Raw genomic sequence first — 21,840 nt, 5'->3', positions numbered from 1 at the left:
TGACTTTTCTTGCTTTTTCTGATGACATGTTCTGCATTCAGGTGATGCATTGTGTTCCCCTTTGTTGTTCTGACCTGGCTGGCTTTTGATGACCTTATGAAGGAGTGATCTCCAAAATGTCCTGTTTTGTTCTGTGTCCCCTTTAGGGCTTTAGTGACAAGCACGTGTGTGTGTGTGTGTGTGTGTGTGTGTGTGTGTGTGTGTGTGTGTGTGTGTGTGTGTGTGTGTGTGTGTGTGTGTGTGTGTGTGTGTTTTACAGTGGCAAGACTTTTAAAAGTAAACAGAAAATAGTTGTATTTCTATTTTAAAAAAGAAAGAATGCTTAACCCCATTAGAGTCAAAGGTTTAGTTTGCTACAAAATCAACAGTTCCACCAAACAAATATTGTAAGTTATTTTAATATAGTGAAAGCAAACAGCACAGCCACTGAGCTGCAACTTCAGCTTAATTAAAAGTTTATCAAACACTAGCCTAAAAGTTTGATTTAAAATCTGGAGGCAAGTCAGAATGGTAAAAACCTACTGGCATGCTCAACATTAATTATTTTATTCTTTACAATTCTCTTCTCTGAAAATCTGATCTAAAACCCTCCTCAGAAATAACAAAGAAATCTAGGACACTGTTTTAGTTTATCTTTAATCAAAAGGACACTAGAGTGCTAGTTTTTCTTGAGAATGCCTCAGCCTGCATTTTCCATCATCCTCGTGGAAAGGAAATTAATGTCTAAAACTTGGAGGGCATCCAAACAGTTTTCTTTCATATCTGAAGACATCTCCTGTTCACAAAGCTGCTAAGAAGTCATTGTAACCAAGACTGTATGGCACTTAATTTGGATAAACAGAAAATCCTAGGGATGTACACAACTCTTGGCACTAAAATTTCTTTGAGTTTGTGTTCATACCTGCCTGATACAGCCTTTTTCTTGGATATGTATAAAGGTTTTTAGCATGTTATACAAAGGAAAACAAAAGCCTTTTGAAATGTGTTACTAATTATTTAGATCTCCCATCAAAAGCTCAGTACTAATAATCATGACAAACAGAACTCATGAGTCTTGTTCCTTCGCTGCCTTACTTTTCTCCTCCTCCCATTTTAACTGTCCTTTAGAGGAAGATTGTACTATTGCCAATCCCCACATAACATGCATCTAATTTCAGAGCACACAAAAATATTTGATACACAAAGTGCTACTATTTTATGTATCAGAAGGATTAAACATTTTAGTAATAAAAGCAACATCTACTCTGTAATACCTTGCTTGCAGGCACTGAGACACCCAACTGTGGCTCTCTCCACCACATCGGATGCTGCCACATTTGGCATGCTGACAAGGTGCACAAAAGCACACTGCTTCTATTCAGTTCAGAAATGTGAATGCTCTAAATCCTTTTCTGTTCTGTTACAACTCCTCCCCACCCACCCTGACTGCCCCCAGACTGTTCTGGAAGAGAGCCAGATCTTGGCCAGAATGGAAGGCAACTAAAAAGTTCAGGGAGTGCAAAAAGAAATGCAATATGATGTTACTAGAATCAACCCCACAAAACTGCAGCAGCCACAAAATAATGACAGTACAGTGAGGTGGTAGAATAAAAAACCTAAGTGGACAGTGCATCACTTCTACAAAAGAAAGGGATTTCGGGAAAGGATTGTCAAAGGTTTGTATATATGTCATACCTTACTTTTTAAAGAGGGTATAAATCACATAACAAGACTTGTGCCCCTGCTGGATTTCTGAAATACGTTGGCCATGAATAATTAAAATAAAAAACAAATCCTTTCAAGGTCTTAAACTGAATGTGCTGATACGTATCTTTATTAATGCATCTACTAGGTTATTTTACCACTATACAGATGTGCTAGTCTCAAATGTGTCTGGAGTCAGTCAAACCCAGAAGCCCTTTCCTTTTTCTACATAACCCTTATATTGCCAGTTCTTACAGCATTGTCAGGGAAATGCTGCACTTCTCCAATTCCCCAAAAACAAATCTCAGGGCAACCAGTTCTGGATGAGAGGTTTTTATTTTTGTACGTGAGATGGCTTTAAGTCCTGGACATCCATCTCCATCCACTTCAAGGCTGGCACTGGCATGTTTACTCAACAGGAATGTGTTTGTGTGTGTGTTTCATTTGTGCAGTATTGATGCACCAAAATACCAGGAGCAAGGGGAGGGAACTTGGGAGAGTAACAGTGGGTGTAAGCAGTTGGGCCCTTCATGGCTGTTTGCAGCAAGGCAGGGAGAGGAGTGCCAGAGTCACCAGACTGATGATGGTATTTGAGGAACAGGGATTGAAAGCTATTGTTTACATTTTAAAGCATCATATTTTCTACTTTGAAGATGGGGTGACGTGTGCTGATAACACATTATGGAGTAAACTGGTCTTTTCAGTTGTCAGGAAACTATTGATTCATTTACCATGCTGAAATGATTCACAAAAAGAAAATAATAGCAAAAGGATTATATGTGATGAAATTACTCTCCATGTCTTCAAGGACAGAACACAGTGGGAGTCACACAGTGAGAGTCTTATTAGGCAACTAATTACTTGTTTCATTCATAGCTCTTTCCACCACAACAGATGAAATTGATGCCAGCATCCTCTCCTTGCCAAATAAATTCTAGAAATAGTAATAGAAGCAGTAGGAAGCTATCTAAACTTAACTATTATTGTATTTGATGATAAGCAAGGCTAGCATCATCATTTGGAAACACTTGTTGACATCCTACTTTCTTAATGATTCTCTCTTGTATATTCCAGGTTATATACCGAGCTCTCTCACCACCTAATTCTCATGATGATCCTTACAGCCCTGAAGCTCAGGCACAGTTGAAGATCACCAACCTTCGTGTACAGCTGCTTAAACAACCGTCCTGCCTTTGCCATAGCAATGATCTAAATACAAAGCCTCCACAGCTAACCTACTATGCAATCTATGATTTCATTGTAAAGGGGAGCTGCTTTTGCAATGGTCATGCAGATCACTGTGTGCCCATCAAAGGATTTAGGCCTGTTAAAGCAGCAGGTGTCTTTCGTGTGGTAAGTTTGCATTACATCATATTAATAATACGTATGTCCCATGAAGTAGATTCTTACTCACACCAACCCCTCCAGAGGGTTTCTAAGTGTAAAGTACTCAGTTGTAGCTTTCCAGTCCCTCCTTCTGATAGTGGTTTGGGACTATGCAGCTTGTTTGCCATGCAGATTGGCTCTTCTCCTGAGGTCACAGTGGGGAACTGATCATTGGTTCTGCAGTCCTATGCCCAACCTACTGAGCTTTCTAGCCATAAGCTTTGTAAGCAACAAATACATACATGTTTAAACCATCAGGGAGGGAGATCAGCTTTTCAAAAATAAGATACCTTTTGAGCCTGGTGAGAGTCCTATGGCGCTATAGCTCACTGAACACAAGAAATACCTTCCAGGACAGTTCTTTGGAGATATGTTTTGAAATATGGAAAATAAGTAACATGTGGTGCATACCTAAATTAGAAATAACCCTAATCAACCAAGACACCATGCCATTTTAGGCTGTGTTGAACCCAAACTCACTCTAGCCTAGGAATGTTGGGCGTGACTTCAGACCATTCTGACCTTAGCCTAACTTAGTGCTAGCATTGTGGCTGTAAGTCTCTCCTTCTTTCTTTCCTTTCTTTTTCTTTTCTTTTTGCTCCTCTGCTGGGTGATCACAGTTGTGCCAGCAGGTGTGAGATTAGTCAGAATAAGGGAGCTGTGCCAGTACAAAGTCTTCTGTTATTTCCAAACCTACTGCAACTCGCTTATCTTGGAAACTGATCACACCATTAAACAAACAAACAAAAAGTCTGGGTAATATGAATATAAAACGATGTCAAAATAAGCTAAACATACAATAATATAAAAAGAGCTTTTGACCACCCAGTTCAGGTACTAGGAATTATAACGTCAACTCTGATGCAGGTTTGTTACCATGCATTCTCTTAGATTAGTCCATGTGCATCTTACCACCCCTCCTTAAAAGTCAAATTTCACAGGGATGTACATAGATCTGAGGCAAATTCTGTGTGAAGAAAGGCATTTGTGTCAGAAGATATGACACCTTTAATTGTTCCTGATTCCTTTTATCCCTACATGGATTCTGCTATTCAAGTCTCTACTCAGGCGTGAAGCCGATTCTGAGCCTGACCTAACTCGCATAGGTGTTGTGAGGATGAGGTGGAATTTAAATAAATAACAAAATAAGAGCTGTAGATTCCCTGAGCAGTATATAGACCAGCATCAGGCTTCCAGATGGCTAAAGTATGGAATCAACCCGTGAGCAAATTTAAATACCAGCACTTCCCTGCTGCTTCTGAGCCAGATTATATGAGATGAATGTTTTTATATCTATTAAACCTTGGAAGGGGAAATCTGGCAGTTTGGAGCAGGGAAACATCCAGCACAAAAAGGGGTGAGTGCCTTTTCCCCAAATTGTTCCCAATCTTTGCTGCATTCTCATGTGTCCTCTCTGGAAGTGATTTTTCCTGCTGGACTAACTTTACACCTATAAACATATAAAGTTGGGATGCTCAGCAATTGTCAAATTTTGCAATGTGCTTTTCACTTCAAAAGCACCAAAATGCATACAAACATCATGTTTTGATTTAATGTGAATGCCAAAATAAATATGTTAGGGTAAAATGAGTATAAACTTTTATTTTGAGTAAATGTTGTACTTTTTAAAGTATTCCCACACACATTTTTTTCAAATGCACATTGATGCAGAAATGGAACAAAGTGGACATGTGAATGAACACATGCTATAATGGCATGAACTAGATCTGAGCGGATCCACCCTTAGTACAAGGTATATTTTGAACCTCAGTGCAAATACATGGCAATCTATTTACTCAATTGTAGGTCAAGTTAAAATCTAACAGTGCTATCATGCATGTGTCTCCTTAGATGTTCTGCTAATGTGTTGGCTTTCCCCATAGACGTGGACATGTATGAAGCATGAATATGTTATGTTCTTGCTTATAATATATAACAGGGCTGCATTTTAGGAATCAAGATCAAGAGCAATTGCCAATAAACAGTATCAGAAGGTCCTATAGGTTTTTCTTGCTTTATAGACCTGAATTATTATATAGTGAATACAGTTTAGTTTTTCTTACATGATTAGTGCAGTATATCCAAATCAGTCTCTGAATATTGGCATAATAATATGCTTGACGTTAAAAGAATTGGGAAAGATTGGGAAGGGGCTCCTTTCAAGGACTAAGGTGAAAGAAAGAAATGAGTAAAATAAAATTATGTTAGCAAGAAGATCTGGCAACAAACCAGCTGTATGGTGGAAAACAGGTAACCTGAGTTAAATTGTAACTTTTACTATGGAAGTCAGCATATTTCTCCTATAATAAAATTAACCTCAATAGATGTGGGAAAATGCATACATATGAAATCTTGTAAATATTTTGTAGATAAATAGTAACACCTGCCATGTTCATAAGCTCTTCTCTTAGTGGAAATTATTTTAGAGTACCTACAGAGAGCAGGCTGTTTGATGAAACAATGCCCAGGACCACAGTGGACTGTAAAACAATTTGTTAGCAGTTATGTTTTCTATATGCTCTTTTCCTGCAAGACTTGCAGCATAATGACAGCAAGACATAAGGAATGCAGATTCGGCAGGCTAGCAGGCTTCTCAGAGATGAAGTCAGAACCAATGTTGGCGCTATGTAGTTTAGGCTTACTGGTATCATGATGACAGCAGCCTAGGTCCTGCTCAAGTATGAATGATGAGGAAGGTAAAAGGAAGCTATCACATAGTAACTGGTAGTGCAATCCTGTCTGTAGTGGTTCTGGGATGGGCAGAAGCCCAATTGTGGTAGCACAGAACTGTGCCAGAAGAACTGTCCCTGTGCTGGTTGATCTCAGAGATCTACCAACTTTACCATGTACTGTACTAGCTGAACTGGTGTGCTTACTAAGGTCAGCCAACAAAATAGCCAAAACAGCAGGGGGGGGGAGGTGGCAGGGTGAAAGAAGAACCAAATTATGTTGTATCAAAACTTCTCGCAGCCCAGGGATGCAAACGATAGGCCAACCTGAGGAGAGTTCTAAGTAATTTCTGGTATTCCTAAATAGCAAATGTAGTTCGGATGCGAGCTCAGAGCTCAGCTGGCCTTTAGCTTTCTTGGCTAGTAAGGATTGTGCCTTTAACCTGAGAACAAGCCCTAGTAAACTTAGCAGGACTTCACTTTTGTCATTTCTATCAGGGATAGGAATTTTATAGCCTTCCAGATGGTGATAAACTACAACGGCCATCTGTCATAAACAACATGGCCAACAGTGACAGGTGAAGGAAGTTGTAAGCTAACAATATATGGAAGGCAACTAGCTGCCTATTTCTGGTTTTTATAGTGGAACATTTGTATGTTATCTACGCTCCGCAAAAACACATAACAAGAATCATGCTTTTCCAAAGTTCTTTCACTAAAAAGTAAATGCAGTATTTGGGTGATGTATTTGGTGGTGAGAATTACAAATAATTGAATAAACAAGAACAGTAGCAGCTGTTAAGCAGATATCTTGTCATGCAAGCTAGGGAGGAAATATTTCTGCTTCGGAATCGTAATTCTGTTTGTGCACTCTTACTGATAATTTTAAATCAGCAAAGCTGATTTAAAGGTTTGCTCTGAAACTGAAAAATAAGTCTAGCATCAACATGTTTATTAACATGAAATAACTCCTTTATTTTTTTACATCTTTCCATGATACTTTTTCGTCTGCAACACTATTTTGCCACTCATTGAAAAGACCTAGGTGAACAGGTTTTATACTTTCCCAGCATGTGTTCCAATAATATTGACTAAAATAAAAGTGCAATTATAGTGGATCTCAAAACATTCTTCAGTATAAATAGCAGTAAAAGAAAAACAACAGGAGGGGCATGCAATCTAGTCTACAAGGGAAGTGGTTCAGTATAGCGCATGAGAGAACATAAGTCCTGAAGCATTTCTTTTAAAAACAGACAGCTTGAAAAGAAGTAATTGAATATATTAATTCAACCAAAACAAAAGAAACATGCCCTAGCAACTGTTTTCATGTGTGAAACTCAGTCACTCATTTATCTTACACAAGTCAACTTCTGTAACACTGTTTGCCTTGTATAGTATAATGAGTGACACTACTAGAGGGCTGTCAAGTTAAGAAGCAAAGCAGTCTTGGAAGTGCAGTAAAATAAAAAGGCCTAACACAGAATGAAAAATAGTGTGAAAAAAAGAATTCTGGTTAAATGAACTCACTTGTGTCAATTCACAAAGAGTGAAACATCCTGGGAAATGTGTCTGTTTAGCAATGCCTCATAAAGTGCAAAGTAGCAGTGCTTTAGTAGTATATGGGAAATGGCTGGAAATGTTTCAGTCTAGCCCATTGTGGCAGCAATAAGTCAAACACAAGCCACGCAGAATAAACACACAAGTGCAAAATTATATTCGCCTATGGTACCAGCTACTCCTTATTAATAGTGCAGTACTGTATTATTACAGAGATAACAGAGATCAAATGGCCATCTGTTGGGCAATGTCCCATGTATACATGGCTACAGTATATTGACAAACATTAATGGAGTCATTATAGATCAGTGATGGCGAACCTATGGCACGCGTGCTACAGCTGGCATGCAGAGCCCTCTCTGTGAGCATGTGAGCCATAAGTCGCTAGATCGCTACCCTCGGCAGCCGAACCTGAGGAGGCGGCTGCAGCCACGGTGCTAGTGCCCCCGACAGGTGGCAGGCCAGGATCCAGAGCAGCTGGCACTGGCAGCGGTGGGCCAGCTGAGCTATAGGGAGTTGGTGGGGTTGGGTATGACTGGAAACAGATCCAGAGTGGGGTCTGGAAGCACCTCCATGCCCGGGATTCCCCCTTCTGCTGCCACTTCTGCTTCTGCGCCACCACTTCCGCTTCTGCCACTGCCTGCCACCCATTGGGTTGTTGTTGTTTCCCCCCAGTTTGGGCATTCAGACTCAAAAACGTTCACCATCACTGTTCTAGATGTTGCAAGGAAGGATAGAAAAACCTTCAGATTACTGCCAACTGTGATGAGGAGGAAAGTGCTTCTGGGTACAGTATCTGGTGAGCTGTCAGACCTCTAATGTTCCACAGTATGAAGTGCTTGATGTACATAAAATTCAGAACCTTAAGTCTAGAGAAACACACTGTTTCTTTAAAACCCACTGCAAATGTTTTCAGAGTAAAGAACAAATCCAGCAAAATCACTTAGAATGTACTTCTGATGAGCAGCCTGTTTCTAACTTTGAGAAGAGTTACTCAGTCCCCGTCCCCCCGCGCTCTATGAGCTATCTTGGCTTTATGGGTTCTCACACTTTTTTGATAAGAACAGTTTTCTTTAAAGGTCAAGTACTGATTAAATAGTTCGGCGCAGTTGTTCAGTTCTTTGTGTTTTTGCTATATATGCCATACAAATGAACAAATGATAGGGTATCTTACCCACACTGTTTAGTCTCACTGGCTCCTTTATATTCAAGCATGAGTAGTGAGGGTGGAATCTACCACCCTGAAATAATTCATTGTAAATATAATCCAGTAGAGATGGGGAAGAAGGTCTCTTCTGTAAACCACTGTAAATCACTAGAGCTCCAAAGGGTGAGATTACTCATCCATCACCCCAAATCTTGCAATAGTTGAATAAAAAAGCTAAGGAACTAGGAACTCCAAAAACAGCCCCATGAGGACTGAACATACTTCGTGACCACAACATGCTGAATGTTTATCTGAGAACAAGGGTTACATGGCATAGTAAAACACAGAACAGGGGAAGCAATTTAAAAAATAAAATAATTCACAAAATACATGCTTGGAGATATAAGAACAGATTATGCATTAATTAGATTAATTACATCTCCATAGAACTTAATGCCTCTACAAGCATGACCATTATTAGTATCCCTTGATCTTGTGGCTGAAGATTTTAATTGCAGATTTCTCAATTGCCTGTTAGAAGCCTCCAAACTGTGGCAAACCTCTACTGAACTCCAGAGAACTTTAAGCAGTAATTACCTTTCTCCAAACAATTATGCTAATAAAATTCTGCTTAGCTAGATTTTGAGTAACTATATGGGAGAATACATTTTGTACACAACTGATCTTGCAGTTTGAGATGTAGTTCAGCAGTATTGTAGATATTACATACCATTTTCTCCTATATGCTATTGTGGTTCTGATTTCCTGTTCCAGAAATAGCATCAATCTCTCCTATGCTGACTGCAAAACCCATATGTCAGGGTTTGTGAAGGGTGTTTATTCTAATTTTTCTCTGTACTTTGGAACCAAGATAAAACAATGAAGGTTGTTGTTGTTGTTTAGTCGTTAAGTCATGTCCGACTCTTCATGACCCCATGGACCAGAGCACTCCAGGCCCTCCTGTCTTCCACTGCCTCCCGGAGTTGGGTTAAATTCATGTTGGTAGCTTCGGTGCCACTGTCCAACTATCTCGTCCTCTGTTGTCCTCTTCTCCTCTTGCCTTCACACTTTCCCAACATCAGGGTCTTTTCCAAGGAGTCTTCTTCTCATGAGATGGCCAAAGTATTGGAGCCTCAGCTTCAGGATCTGTCCTTCCCGTGAGCACTCAGGGTTGATTTCCTGAAGAATGGATAGGTTTGATCTCGTTGCAGTCCATGGGACTCTCAAGAGTCACCTCCAGCACCACAATTCAAACGCATCGGCGGTCAGCCTTCTTTATGGTCCAGCTCTCACTTCCATACATCGCTACAGGAAAAACCATAGCTTTGACTATGCGGACCTTTGTCAGCAAGGTGATGTCTCAGCTTTTTAAGATGCTGTCTAGGTTTGTCATCGCTTTCCTCCCAAGAAGCAGGCATCTTTGAATTTCATAGCTGCTGTCACCATCTGCAGTGATCATGGAGCCCAAAAAGGTAAAATCTGTTACTGCCTCCATATCTTCTCCTTCTATTTGCCAGGAGGTGATGGGACCAGTGACCATGATCTTAGTTTTTTTGATGGTGAGCTTCAGACCATTTTTTGCGCTCTCCTCTTTAACCTTCATTAAGAGGTTCTTTAATTCTTCCTCACTTTCTGCCATCAGAGTGGGATAATCTGCATATCTGAGGTTGTTGATATTTCTTCCGGCAATCTTAATTCCAGTTTGGGATTGATCCAGTCTGGCCTTTCACATGATGCATTAACCATAGAAGTTAAATAAGCGGGGGGGGGGATATACAGCCTTGTTGTACTCCTTTCCCCATTTTGAACCAATCTGTTGTTCCATATCCAATTCTAACTGTTGCTTCCTATCCCACATATAGATTTCTCAGGAGACAGATAAGGTGGTCAGGGTTAGGATTAGGGTTAGCCTAAGCCTAACAGCATCATCTTTCAAGATTTTAAATAGTTCATCTGGAATGCCATCACCTCCACTGGCCTTGTTGTTAGCCATGCTTTCTAAGGCCCACTTGACTTCACTCTCCAGGATGTCTGGCTGAAGGTCAGCAACCACACTATCTGGGTTGTCCGGGACATCCAGATCTTTCTGGTATAATTCCTCTGTGTGTCCTTGCCACCTCTTCTTGATGTCTTCTGCTTCTGTAGTAAGATCCCTACCATTTTTGTCCTTTATCATGTCCATCTTTGCACAAAATATTCCTTTAATATCTCCAATTTTCTTGAACAGATCTCTGTTTTCCCCTTTTTATTATTTTCTTCTATATCTTTGCATTGTTCATTTAAGAAGGCCCTCTTGTCTCTCCTTGCTATTCTTTGGAAGTCCATATTCAATATTCTGTCACTTTCCCTTTCTCCGTTGCATTTTGTTTCCCTTCTCTTCTCTGCTATTTGTAAGGCCTTGTTGGACAGCCACTTTGCTTTCTTGCATTTCCTTTTCTTTGGGATGGTTTTTGTTGCTGCCTCCTGTACAATGTTACGAGCATCCTTCCATAGCTCTTCAGGCACTCTGTCCACCAAATCGAGTTCCTTAAATCTGTTCTTCACTTCCACTGTGTATTCAAAAAGGATTTGGTTTTTTAAATTATACCTGACTACCCCAGTGGTTTTCCCTACTTTCTTCAGTTTAAGCATGAATTTTGCTATAAGAAGCTGATGATCAGAGCTACAATCAGCTCCAGGTCTTGTTTTTGCTGACTGTATAGAGCTTCTCCATCTTTGGCTGCAGAGAACATAATCAATCTGATTTTGGTATTGCCTATCTGGTGATGTCCATGTGTAGAGGCACCTCTTGTGTTGTTGGAAAAGAGTGTTTGTGATGACCAGCTTGTTCTCTTGACAAAACTATATTAGCCTTTGCCCTGCTTTGTTTTGAACTCCAATATTAACACAGGAAGGAACAAAGAAATCATAATTTTTGGTGTATTAATATGTTAATGATGCAAACAAATATGTCCATTTCAGTGGGATATCGAAGTGGAGTGAGAACCCCTGTGCATGTGGAGCATGCAACGACATAGCCTGGAGAGCCATGCACAGGTTATTATTTGGTGGAAACAAGTGTGTAGTTATTATTTTAGGAATTGTTTTTTCATGATCCAATGATAATATGCTGCTAGAAAGATTTGTCCACCACTGTCTCTTGGTACTACCTTGTGGAGGATGGTTGCCCATGATAGGCACTTGCTGGGCAGTGCCCTTGATGAACTATGGTCACCACCAACATAACTGCTCTCTCTCTCTTTCCCCCATTCCCTCCCTGGCCATTGAACTCTGAACTACAGCTCAAGAAGCAACACTCATCTATTACTTTTATTTATTTATTTATTTATTTATTTATTTATTTATTTATTTATTTATTTATTTATTTATTTATTTATTTATTTATTTATTTATTTATTTATTTGTTTGTTTGTTTGTTTATTTGTTTGTTTGTTTGTTTGTTTGTTTATTTGTTTATTTGTTTATTTGTTTATTTGTTTATTTCCTATTCCATTAGCACATGCACTACTCTGGGCAGTTGACAAGTTAAAAGCTACAGATTTCAAAAAGTTCACATGGCAATAAATATAAATATGGCATTTTAAAAAATCATAAAACAAAACAAAAAAGAGAAAAAAAGAGAACAAGAAAAGAAAGAGAACATATTACCAGCATCCAGAAGACTCAGATGTTAAAGGCAGCTTTGAATACGTAGTTCTGGTTTTAACAGTTTACTGAACATAGGTTTCCTGAACAGTTTCCTAAACACTGCCCATGAGCTGCAGCAACCTCCTCCGCGCCCTTCAAATTCCCACAGAGATCATGTATTCCCTTTATTTTGTGACAAAACAGACTCCTACGGGCAGTGTTTTAAAGTAAAGTAACCCACATCAAGGTTACTTTGCCTCCTTAAAACGAAGTACTAGGCTATGGAACATTTGGTAAAATGCAATTATGATCCTTTGGATAAGCCTTCAGATAGCCATTTCCAACAGATATAGCTTCAGGGACTCTCAGATTAGTGCATGCCATAGGAAACAAATTGTGCAGCAGATGCAGGTGCATGTTAAACTTTCTGAACAGGCCATTGCAACTACAGTAGCCAACTTTTGCTTCCCACTCTTAGGTCCATGGACGATGCACGTGCAAACACAATACTGCAGGAACTCATTGCCAGCACTGTGCTCCTCTCTATAATGACCAGCCCTGGCAACCTGCAAATGGCAAAACAGGAGCCCCAAATGAATGTCAATGTAAGTACCTAGTACTAATTAATGGAAGTGCTTCCAGTCTGCTAGGAATGAAGTGGAATTCCTTTCTACACATATTCCAAAAATGCAAATGAATCTGTGTTGAAATGAATCAGGAAGATAAACACAATTTACATAGAGTTAAAATTGATAACATATCACATTTACAAAGATATCAGGACAAAATTTTATTATAAAAGTACAATCTGTTCAGTATCCTTCTGGAATCCAGGTCCGCTTATTTTAATTTTCATAGGGGGAAAAAGTGCTGCTAATACAGTATACTGCCCCATACACTTTGAACACTCTCTAGGCGGTTTATAATCTAATTATTACAATCCACATATTGCCGCCGCCACCACCCCACCCGCAAACTGGGTACTCAATTTACTGACCTCAGAAGGATGGAAAGTTGGGTGAACCTTGAGCTGGCTTACTGAAACTGTTGAAATCAAACTCAGGTCATGTGCAGAGGCTGTAGAAGCCTAAATAAATTGTAAAGGTAAAGGTAAAGGTTCCCCTTGACATTTTTAGTCGTGTCCGACTCTAGGGGGCGGTGCTCATCCCATTTTTCAAGCCATAGAGCCAGTGCTTGTCCGAAGACAGTTTCTGTTGTCACGTGACCAGCGTGACTAGGGAGCACCGTTTTACCTTCCCACCGAGGTGATACCTATTTATCTACTCGCATTTACATACTTTCGAACTGCTAGGTTGGCGAGGAGCTGGGACACAGCGAGGGAGCTCACTCCGTCACGTGGATTTGATCTTACGATTGCTGGTCTTCTGACCTTGCAGCACAGGCTTCTGCGATTTAGTCCACAGCGCCACCACGTCCCGTAATTGTACCAGACATTAAATTCTCCATGCCCATTTCATCTGAGGAACACAGAAGTAACAATAATTATAGTACCACTAAATAAATTACAGTAAGTCACATCCCACCTAAACCTGATCAGATCTAACATCCTTTAATTATTTGAATTCTGAATTTCCACCTGGGGAAATCAGTTGCAGGAATTTCTCCCTTTATGTTTGCTGTATTAGAGTAGTTAGGTATGATGAAATAATTTGCACCTTTTAGAAGCATCTACAAACTATCATATGCATTTAATTGCATTACTTACAACTATTACTATATGTAATCATGTTTTAAATTATTATTTTAAAAATAGCAATTTTAACTTGTGCTCTTGCTTTCCTTTGTTGTCTTTCAGCCTGTAAATGTAATGGGCATTCTGATGCTTGTCACTTTGACATGTACACGTGGCTGGCATCAGGAAACCAAAGTGGTGGAGTCTGTGATCATTGTCAACACAATACTGAAGGACAGCACTGCCAGCATTGCAAACCAGGCTACTTCCGAGACCTCAGGAGGCCTTTCTCTGCCCCAGATGCTTGTAAATGTAAGCCAGTATCAACTTACAAATGTGAATGCTCAAAGAGTTTTGTCATTAATTCTTCTTATATTCTAGCCAAAATGCTCTTTGTCATGAACACATCTGTATATGGAGAAAATGGTTCAGTGTTTCAGTAGATGACCCTCCTCTGGCTCACAGCAGTTCATTAGTTTATTCACAAGTTGGAATCAAATATGAAGCTGACAATAGAGTTCAGTACTGAGAATTCATTATATTTAGTTCTGGACAGTTATAATGCAGCTAAAATATTAAGAGGATATCCACACGTTTCCAACATTTCCCTCCACAGGTCTGTTTTTGACCTTCTAAACTGGGGGTGGGGTGGGCCAAGTCTGAGGACTTGGGGTGCCAAATTTAAGTCCTCATCCCTTACCATGAGTTGGACCAGGCTGAAAATGTCAATTTTAAATAAGGGGGAGGGGGAGTCTGTGCTACTCCTGGCGATTTTTAATTGGCAAAAACAGGTCATCCCTCACCTTTTTTTTAACCTTGGGGAAGTTAATATCTCGCCCATCACAAAACATAATAGGGCCTGGCCTCCCCCTTCTATCTCTCCTGTATTTCGGTGTACAGAATGCGAGAATGGCCGAGTCCTCAAGTAGAATAAGTGAGTCAAATGGCTGTTCCCTTCCCTCCCAGATGTGCCCTTGTTTCTCTGGGGAGCTGCTGTGCTATTTGCAGTTCCCCCAGAGCCAGCTGCTTCTGAGACACTTCCTTTGGCGTGTTCCCAGTCCAAGGCTATGGGAAGTATGACTAGTTCACCCAAGAAACACAAATCATCCCAAATCTATCCAATTAGGCACTCTTTGGAGGCACATATTCTGGGTACTAGATGGCAACAGCTTCTTAAACATAGCAGCTATGAATATGAGGATGGCAGTCACTGCTATGCCAAATGGATCTGTGACGGATCAGTTCACAAATTACATTTTGCCAAGAAGTGCAACAACTGCTTAAGTCTCTTTCAGCAAAGGACTGGTGAATTTCATCTCCGTTCCATCTCTAAAAATACAGAAAATGGTGCAACAATATATAAATATTGTGAAATATTTTATGCACAGAAATTCTATGTAAATAATAAAAACGTTCTTCACCATGCAGGTTCTTCCCTCAGACTTTCTGTACTAACTTCCTCTTCCTGATTAATGAGCTCTCTCTGCAAGATCTACTGATTCAAGTGAAATTCTTCTCAGCTGTTACCTCCAAGGCATAATGAGTTTTATTCCTGGGCAACCATCCCAGTTTCATCTTCAGCTGCTATCATGTGTAAGAAGTCCACAACCGTGGGGTCCAAGGGACACATGATAGAGCCAACAGAAGAGACAAATATTTCCTGCATGAGACAGTTCAGTCACAGCCTCCCTGCCCCACTTGTCTAAAGTGTGAGGAGCTTTTTGGATAGCTCCGGCTGAAAGTTTGCACTTTGAGGAGGTTAAACAGAGATTACAGTCTCAACAGAAAAAAAAGGCCCTTGCTTCCTGCTGAGTCTGTGCCTAGAATAACAACATGTCTGATAACCTTTTATTTCTTTATGGTAGGCAAGGGGATTCTGTAGCTATTAGCAGCCCAAGTCAATTCTATTGGTCAGTCACTGGGGAGTAATGAAAGAAAAAGCTCCAAGGTCAATGAAAGAGCTGTTTAAGCCTCAATCCTTAGCCAACCCTAATCATATGCTTTAATGAACAATGTGTAATATTTGCTTAGGCATCAGTATACACAAGATAAAACAGGGCATTCTCTTTTTTTAACATGATAAATGACAGCAATCTGCTTGAAAGTTACATAGATTGCTTCCCCTTCCCCACTTTAACAATTGTTGTGAGTTTTTAAGATGGATACAATGTTAACTTAGGAATGATAGATACATACTGTAACTGTATTTATTAAGTGTACCTTGCAATTCTACAGCATTTTGGACCTACATCCAAAACTGAGCTGGGGATTACAATAATCAGATCAAGGGCATATAAATCATTTATTCCCTGTATTCTGAGCCCAAAGGCTTTAATATTCTTTGTTTCCTTATTTGTATCAGAACATTGCACAATTTAAAATTATGGACGTATGTGAAATATAGGTAAAATTAAAAAGAAATTAAAAAGTTAATTAGATTGGTTTTGACCAGAAGTGGGCTACTTCAAAGCATTATCTTGGGCATCTGCTAGATCCTCTTTTGTGGTGGGACATAAATTAGATGCACAGAAGTGCTGTACAGATTGAATTTCTCCACAGTCACAGAAAATTTGTCCTGTATCCAGTAGCCCCATTTTACTTAATTATTCTTTGATCTTACTTCACTTTGAAGTCTGTTAAGACCTCAATACAGAAACAGCTAAATATACATTGAGAGCTCATAACTGTTGATTACACAATGGCTAATATCCAATGGTGTAGTCCTGCTGGATAGCATTGCTTCTGACAGAACTGGTAGTCCACTTTCTTTCCTCTCTTCTACAGCCCAAGGCCTGCTCCAGAGTACTAAAGCAGGTTTTTGGTGCCAAGAAGGTTGCAACAGGAGACAGAGGGCAAGAAAGTCCTGATTCTGCTGGTGCTAGATGCACTCCATTATGTCCTCATTTCTCTCTCTTTTTTTAATGATTTGGGGATCATACTTAATAGAATCGCAGGACTCTTCCAGTTAGTCATGGTTTCCCTTTATGATCACCATCAAGCATAGACCTTAACGCAGTTTCACCCACCAGCCAATTAATGTTCCACTTATGTCAGTATGTATGAACAGGGTTATTTCTGTATACACTCTTGCACCTTTTTGTCCCTCCCAAATCTCTGTGTGTGTTTTTTTCTTGTGCCTCTTTGTCATATTTCCTTTCTTTGCTAGAAGCTTTCCTTTCCTTTCCTTTCAAAAAATAGAGAGTATGGTGACTTTCTGCTATGATGCTCCTATAATAGAGAGAGAGAGAGAGAGAGAGAGAGAGAGAGAGAGAGATGGCAAAAAATGGCAAAGCAGGGATAGGAGGAATTCAGAGGTACAGATGACACAGCCATAGAAGCATCTGGAGAGAAGACTCAGCTGACACCAAAAGAGGACACTTTTTCTAAGTGGTGCCAAGAGGTACAACAAGGGATGAAAGCAAAAGTAAAGAGAGAGGGAGGTAACTTCAAGGAAGCTGCAGCTATTCCCACCCCACTACCCAAGGAATCTTGAGTGGAGAGCCAGTTCAGTGCCAGATCACTCATCATCAGGACTCATCCCCAGGAAACTCCATAAATTATGAAAAAAAGCAAGCAAGCAAATAAACACAAGTACATATGTATGTCCTGTTTGGGAAAGTCATTTAATACATATTGGCCAAAATGCTAGTTTTCTGGGAGAACACTCTCTTATGCTTTCCATCCCACCATAATACAACTGACAGAAAGATAAGTAGCAGAAGAGAGGATCCAAGCAATTTTTATGCTGTAGCCTCTTTGAATTCAATGGAATTCATCTCTAATTTATTATAGACATACTAAAGATGACGCTGTTAATGTTAACATTTATATGGCAATGAAATTATGCAGTGCAGAAAGTTTAACAAATGCACATTGTGAGAACAAACCTAGAAATGACTGTGATCAATCTATCTAAACGTGGATCTACACTAGTCACAAACAGAAAAGAAGTAAAGATCAAATGTTATATAAAAGGTGGGTAAATGAATCAGGAGTACACAAGTCCATGCAGTTTTGACTCTTCAACTCATTCCTGAGAATATGAACATGACTGTTATAATCAAAAATAGAGGTGATATGATCCTACCCCAATTTTGTGGACTTATTTTCAGGATACAAACGAGGATATCTTTTCAGCTCCTCCTCCCCTAAAAAAGTGAGGGACTGTTTACTGTGATGTGTGTGTGCAAACTAAAACTAGGGGCAATGCGTTTCTTCCTATTTTCCTGCTCAACCGAAAGCTTTCCAGGTGGAGCTGCAGTCTACTGCACGTGGAAAGGAGGCACCCTTCCCCCTGGACCATTGTGTGGGAATTATGAACGCTGTTGACTGCTGACTGCAATTTTGCCAGGAACTCTTTTTTGATAATTTGGGTAATTATGGAGAGGTCATTTTACCCACATTATTTGAATTCATAAATTTAAAGAAAGAATATGAATACTCCAGAGGTGGTGAGCTCTTCACCACTGGAGACATCTCAGATAAATTTAGAAAGCCATCTGTCAGATATTCTTTATCTTAGATTCCTGTATTAAGCAAGGATTGGACTCGATAGCCCTATAAGCCCCTTCCAACTCCATAATGCTATAATTCTATAAGCTTTGGCAATGAAAAATTGATGTAAATGACATCAGTACCGTGTCTCTAGATTTTCTTTCCACTAACAAGCAATCTCATATGTGTGTTTTAACACTGCAGTATGCTCCTGCCACCCTGTTGGATCAGCAGTGCTTCCCTTCACCAATAGCACCTTCTGTGATCCCAGCAATGGTGACTGTCCCTGCAAACCTGGAGTGGCAGGTCCCCAGTGCGATACGTGCATGGTAGGGTACTGGGGGTTTGGAGATTACGGCTGCCAACCGTGTGATTGTGCAGGAAGCTGTGACTCCCTGAGTGGCGACTGCATCAGCAGGTAACTGAATAAATGTGTCGCTACATCACATGGAGAGGAAATGTATCTTAAAAACTTATGCATTTTGAAATAGATAATGAAAAAATTAGAAATCTATAAACATGAACAGAGCAAGCTGCTCTTGCATTATTTTCATAATTACATTTCTATACAGTGGTACCTTGACTTACAAACGTCTCTGCTTGCAAACGATTCGAGTTACGAATGGCTCCGTTCACAAAAAGTTGCTTCGACTTGCGAACGGAGCCTTGACTTACGAACAAAAAACCCCTTTCCTGCCCCTTTTTTTTTGACCTAAGTTCATCTTAGGTAAAAAAAAAAAACATACAAACAAAAAACAGCAGGTATGGATTAAATGGTTTTCAATGCATTCTTATGGAAAAGTTTGCCCCGACTTACAAACTTTTCGACGTATGAACCCCATTCCAATACAGATTAAGTTTGTAAGTCAAGGTACCACTGTATTGAATGAAAGCAGAAGAAATAAGTACTAAACTCAGTTGTATCAAATATGTCTTTGTATACATATCAAAAAAAGGGGAACAAGTACCTTTCTGCTCCCTATTCATGTTGAAGCCATTTTGGTAAAACTATCTGGATGATGTTAGGCATTACTTGAAAACACTGAAAATTAGATGTAAAAGTAACTTGCATCATTTCACATCATTTGAATGACATCATAAAGAAGATGAATGAGTTAGGTCTAGAAAGTATATACCTTCTAAAATGAGAAATGAAAATTAAAAATGACTAAAACATGGAGGAAGGATGCAACAGTCATGCCCTTCTTTGGCAGATTTGGAGATAAAAACAAAAGGCTGCAGAATATATATGACTACACTTGGTATATGGCTGAATTATGAATTTATTCTGATCCATAAGTGAAAAATCACTTGTTTAAAGAAATTTCATATGAAAGTATAACAATAATATTCTACCCCTGTCCTAAATTTAAATAGTGACATAAAAACTGATTTACAAGAGATCTTGGTAAGATTTGCATTTCTTAAAATCTGTTGGCATATGAACTGGAATATATTCCCTTCAGAACTCCAAGCACATTCTTCCCAGACATTATTGTTTGCTGGCACATTTTTTTGCTGAGACCTAGTCTATTGGTCTATCATATGTAGTCCGGAGGGAAGCTGTTGTGTTTTTAGGATGAAGTGGATAGCTGCCAGTGTTGCAGGTGATTTAAAAAAAACATCTTGGCCTGACTAGAAAAACAAAGGAGAAAAAAGATTTAAGATCTCATTGGGAAAACTCACACTAATTCTTCCTGGGGATCAGGTCAAGCTATAACCTCTGAGATGCCAGAGAAGAACAAACCATATAAGGGAAGACATTGAATGCTTAATGCTCTGCCTAATCAAAACTATACATGGAGATCCTTTTATAGACCTTGAACAATCCACACTACTTACATTTTAAATATAGCTATCTTAAAATGTTTCTGTAATAAACATTATACCATTAAGCACACATTTGTGTTACCACATAGTACACATTGTATACAAATATGCTTCTGTTGTATGCTTCTTCCTTTTAAAAAAATCTATTGGTGTAATAAATTTTATTTGTTTATAGCCACACAAACCACCATTAAGTAGCTGAACTAGAAGGAATCTGAACTAGGTGTGTTTAAATACACTCTGGATCTCAAGTTTGTCAGCTTCTAAATATTTTTACAACATACAGTAGATCTCTATTCTACCAGTAAGAAAATCTAAAATAATATCAAATGGGGAGAAGAGCACCATGCCCTTCATATAGGCCCATTCCTTAGTGCAAGGAATGGGTGTGATCATTGAAATCTCTTCCATGCCGTGTTTTTCTGTGAGACCTATCAAAGAACTAAAGCTGAACAAATATCTTTTCTGACAATACTCATAAAAGTATGAAGTATGGATAATTAATACAACATATGCTTTCTTCTGTAATTGCCTGTCACTTTCTGGTTTAATCAGATTGATATTGTATGAAACATTGCAGTGTTTCTTTACTTGCAGCAGTGCAGACACAGACTGGTACCATGAAATATCTGGTTTTTATTCTGCATATAACAAGAGTGAACCAACATGGGGATGGGAGGATGAACAAGGATATTCTGCCCTTCGACATTCAGGCAAGTATATGGACCTAGGCTTGTTTGCTATCTCCTCTGTAACAAGAATCTTATTTTATAGGTGTTTATGAATAAGCACTGAAAAAATGCTATGGATGTGAAAGACAAAAGAGAAAGCTGAGAAAAATCAAAGGAGCCAATGTCAAAATGTAAAATTATGGACATTTGTTGTGTATCTAGACCAACAGCTTACTATTACTTATCAAAAGACAGCTACCGTATTTTACAACTATCCTGGTAAGAGAAGAAACAGAAGTAGGAGTGGAAAAAACATACTGGGCCACTATATAAACAGACTGATTCCATAATAAAAAAAGCTTCATCTAAAAACACACTTAAAAATAATTGCTGTGGTGTTTTCATTTAAATGAGTGCCTTCATTATGTACATTTAGATATGTTTCTTGGATAAGCACTACCTGATGTTGCAGCCTCATTCCAAACATGTCCCAAAGAAAGCCCTGATGGATTCAGTGACCAGAACTGTGTTGTGATCATGCAGCATAAAAGGGAAATAGGGCAAGCAACTCTACCTATGTAGCTCCCCAACATCCTTGGGTCAAGAAAACGATTGCACAGAATGGATAGGAACTAGGTGGAAACTGCTTGCCTGATTGTCCTTGTATGTGTGATTTTCTTCTTTAGGATCTTGGCCACTGTGACTTACTTTCCCCTTCATTTACTGAGGCTCACAGACTTGAATGAGACAGAATGTGCACTCCACCCAGCTACTTTACATTAACAATTTTCTGATGAAACCATACTTTGAATCTAGTGTGTGTTTATCCTTTCTTATCCCCTAGCCAATTCTACCACAATTTCAACCCAGATTCCTCTTTCGCTGTCTAAGGGCATTAGGTGTAAGGTCTGTTTTGCAGACTCAGTAAAATTGTACCAGTTAGTTAGCTTTTGTGTCAAGACAGGGATAACAAAATCCATCCCTAGTTGTATATTATAATGAAAATATATGTAACTGTGAAGCACAAAAGGGCTAGTGTGCCATCCTCAACAGAGGATAGGCAGGAGGAGACATCTGAATGTG

The 21,840-nt window shown here is 39.3% G+C and overlaps 1 protein-coding gene and 1 long non-coding RNA gene across 3 annotated transcripts in view; one reads left to right on the top strand and one right to left on the bottom strand.

Moving 5' to 3' along the window:
• The window catches only part of NTN4 (netrin 4), a 55,831-nt gene that overhangs the window by 23,135 nt on the left and 10,856 nt on the right, over positions 1-21,840 (top strand). Inside the window, exons 3-7 of one of the 2 annotated variants that reach the window (XM_020815610.3) lie at positions 2,758-3,036; positions 12,548-12,674; positions 13,886-14,074; positions 18,461-18,674; positions 20,684-20,799. In XM_020815610.3, coding sequence (XP_020671269.3) covers positions 2,758-3,036; positions 12,548-12,674; positions 13,886-14,074; positions 18,461-18,674; positions 20,684-20,799 — 925 coding nt within the window. The remainder of the gene's footprint in view (positions 1-2,757; positions 3,037-12,547; positions 12,675-13,885; positions 14,075-18,460; positions 18,675-20,683; positions 20,800-21,840) is intronic. The other variant, XM_020815616.3, reaches the window with a different exon arrangement.
• The window catches only part of LOC110091494 (uncharacterized), a 42,303-nt gene continuing 33,524 nt past the window's right edge, over positions 13,062-21,840 (bottom strand). Inside the window, exons 4-5 of the long non-coding RNA XR_002302496.3 lie at positions 13,368-13,547; positions 13,062-13,156 (exon numbers count right to left, since the gene is read on the bottom strand). This is a non-coding gene — a long non-coding RNA (uncharacterized LOC110091494). The remainder of the gene's footprint in view (positions 13,157-13,367; positions 13,548-21,840) is intronic.

This window comes from Pogona vitticeps, chromosome 5 (genome assembly GCF_051106095.1).
Source record: "Pogona vitticeps strain Pit_001003342236 chromosome 5, PviZW2.1, whole genome shotgun sequence".
NCBI lineage: Eukaryota > Metazoa > Chordata > Lepidosauria > Squamata > Agamidae > Pogona > Pogona vitticeps.
Note: the sequence above shows the minus strand (reverse complement) of the source record. Positions and strands in the feature narration are given on the sequence as shown.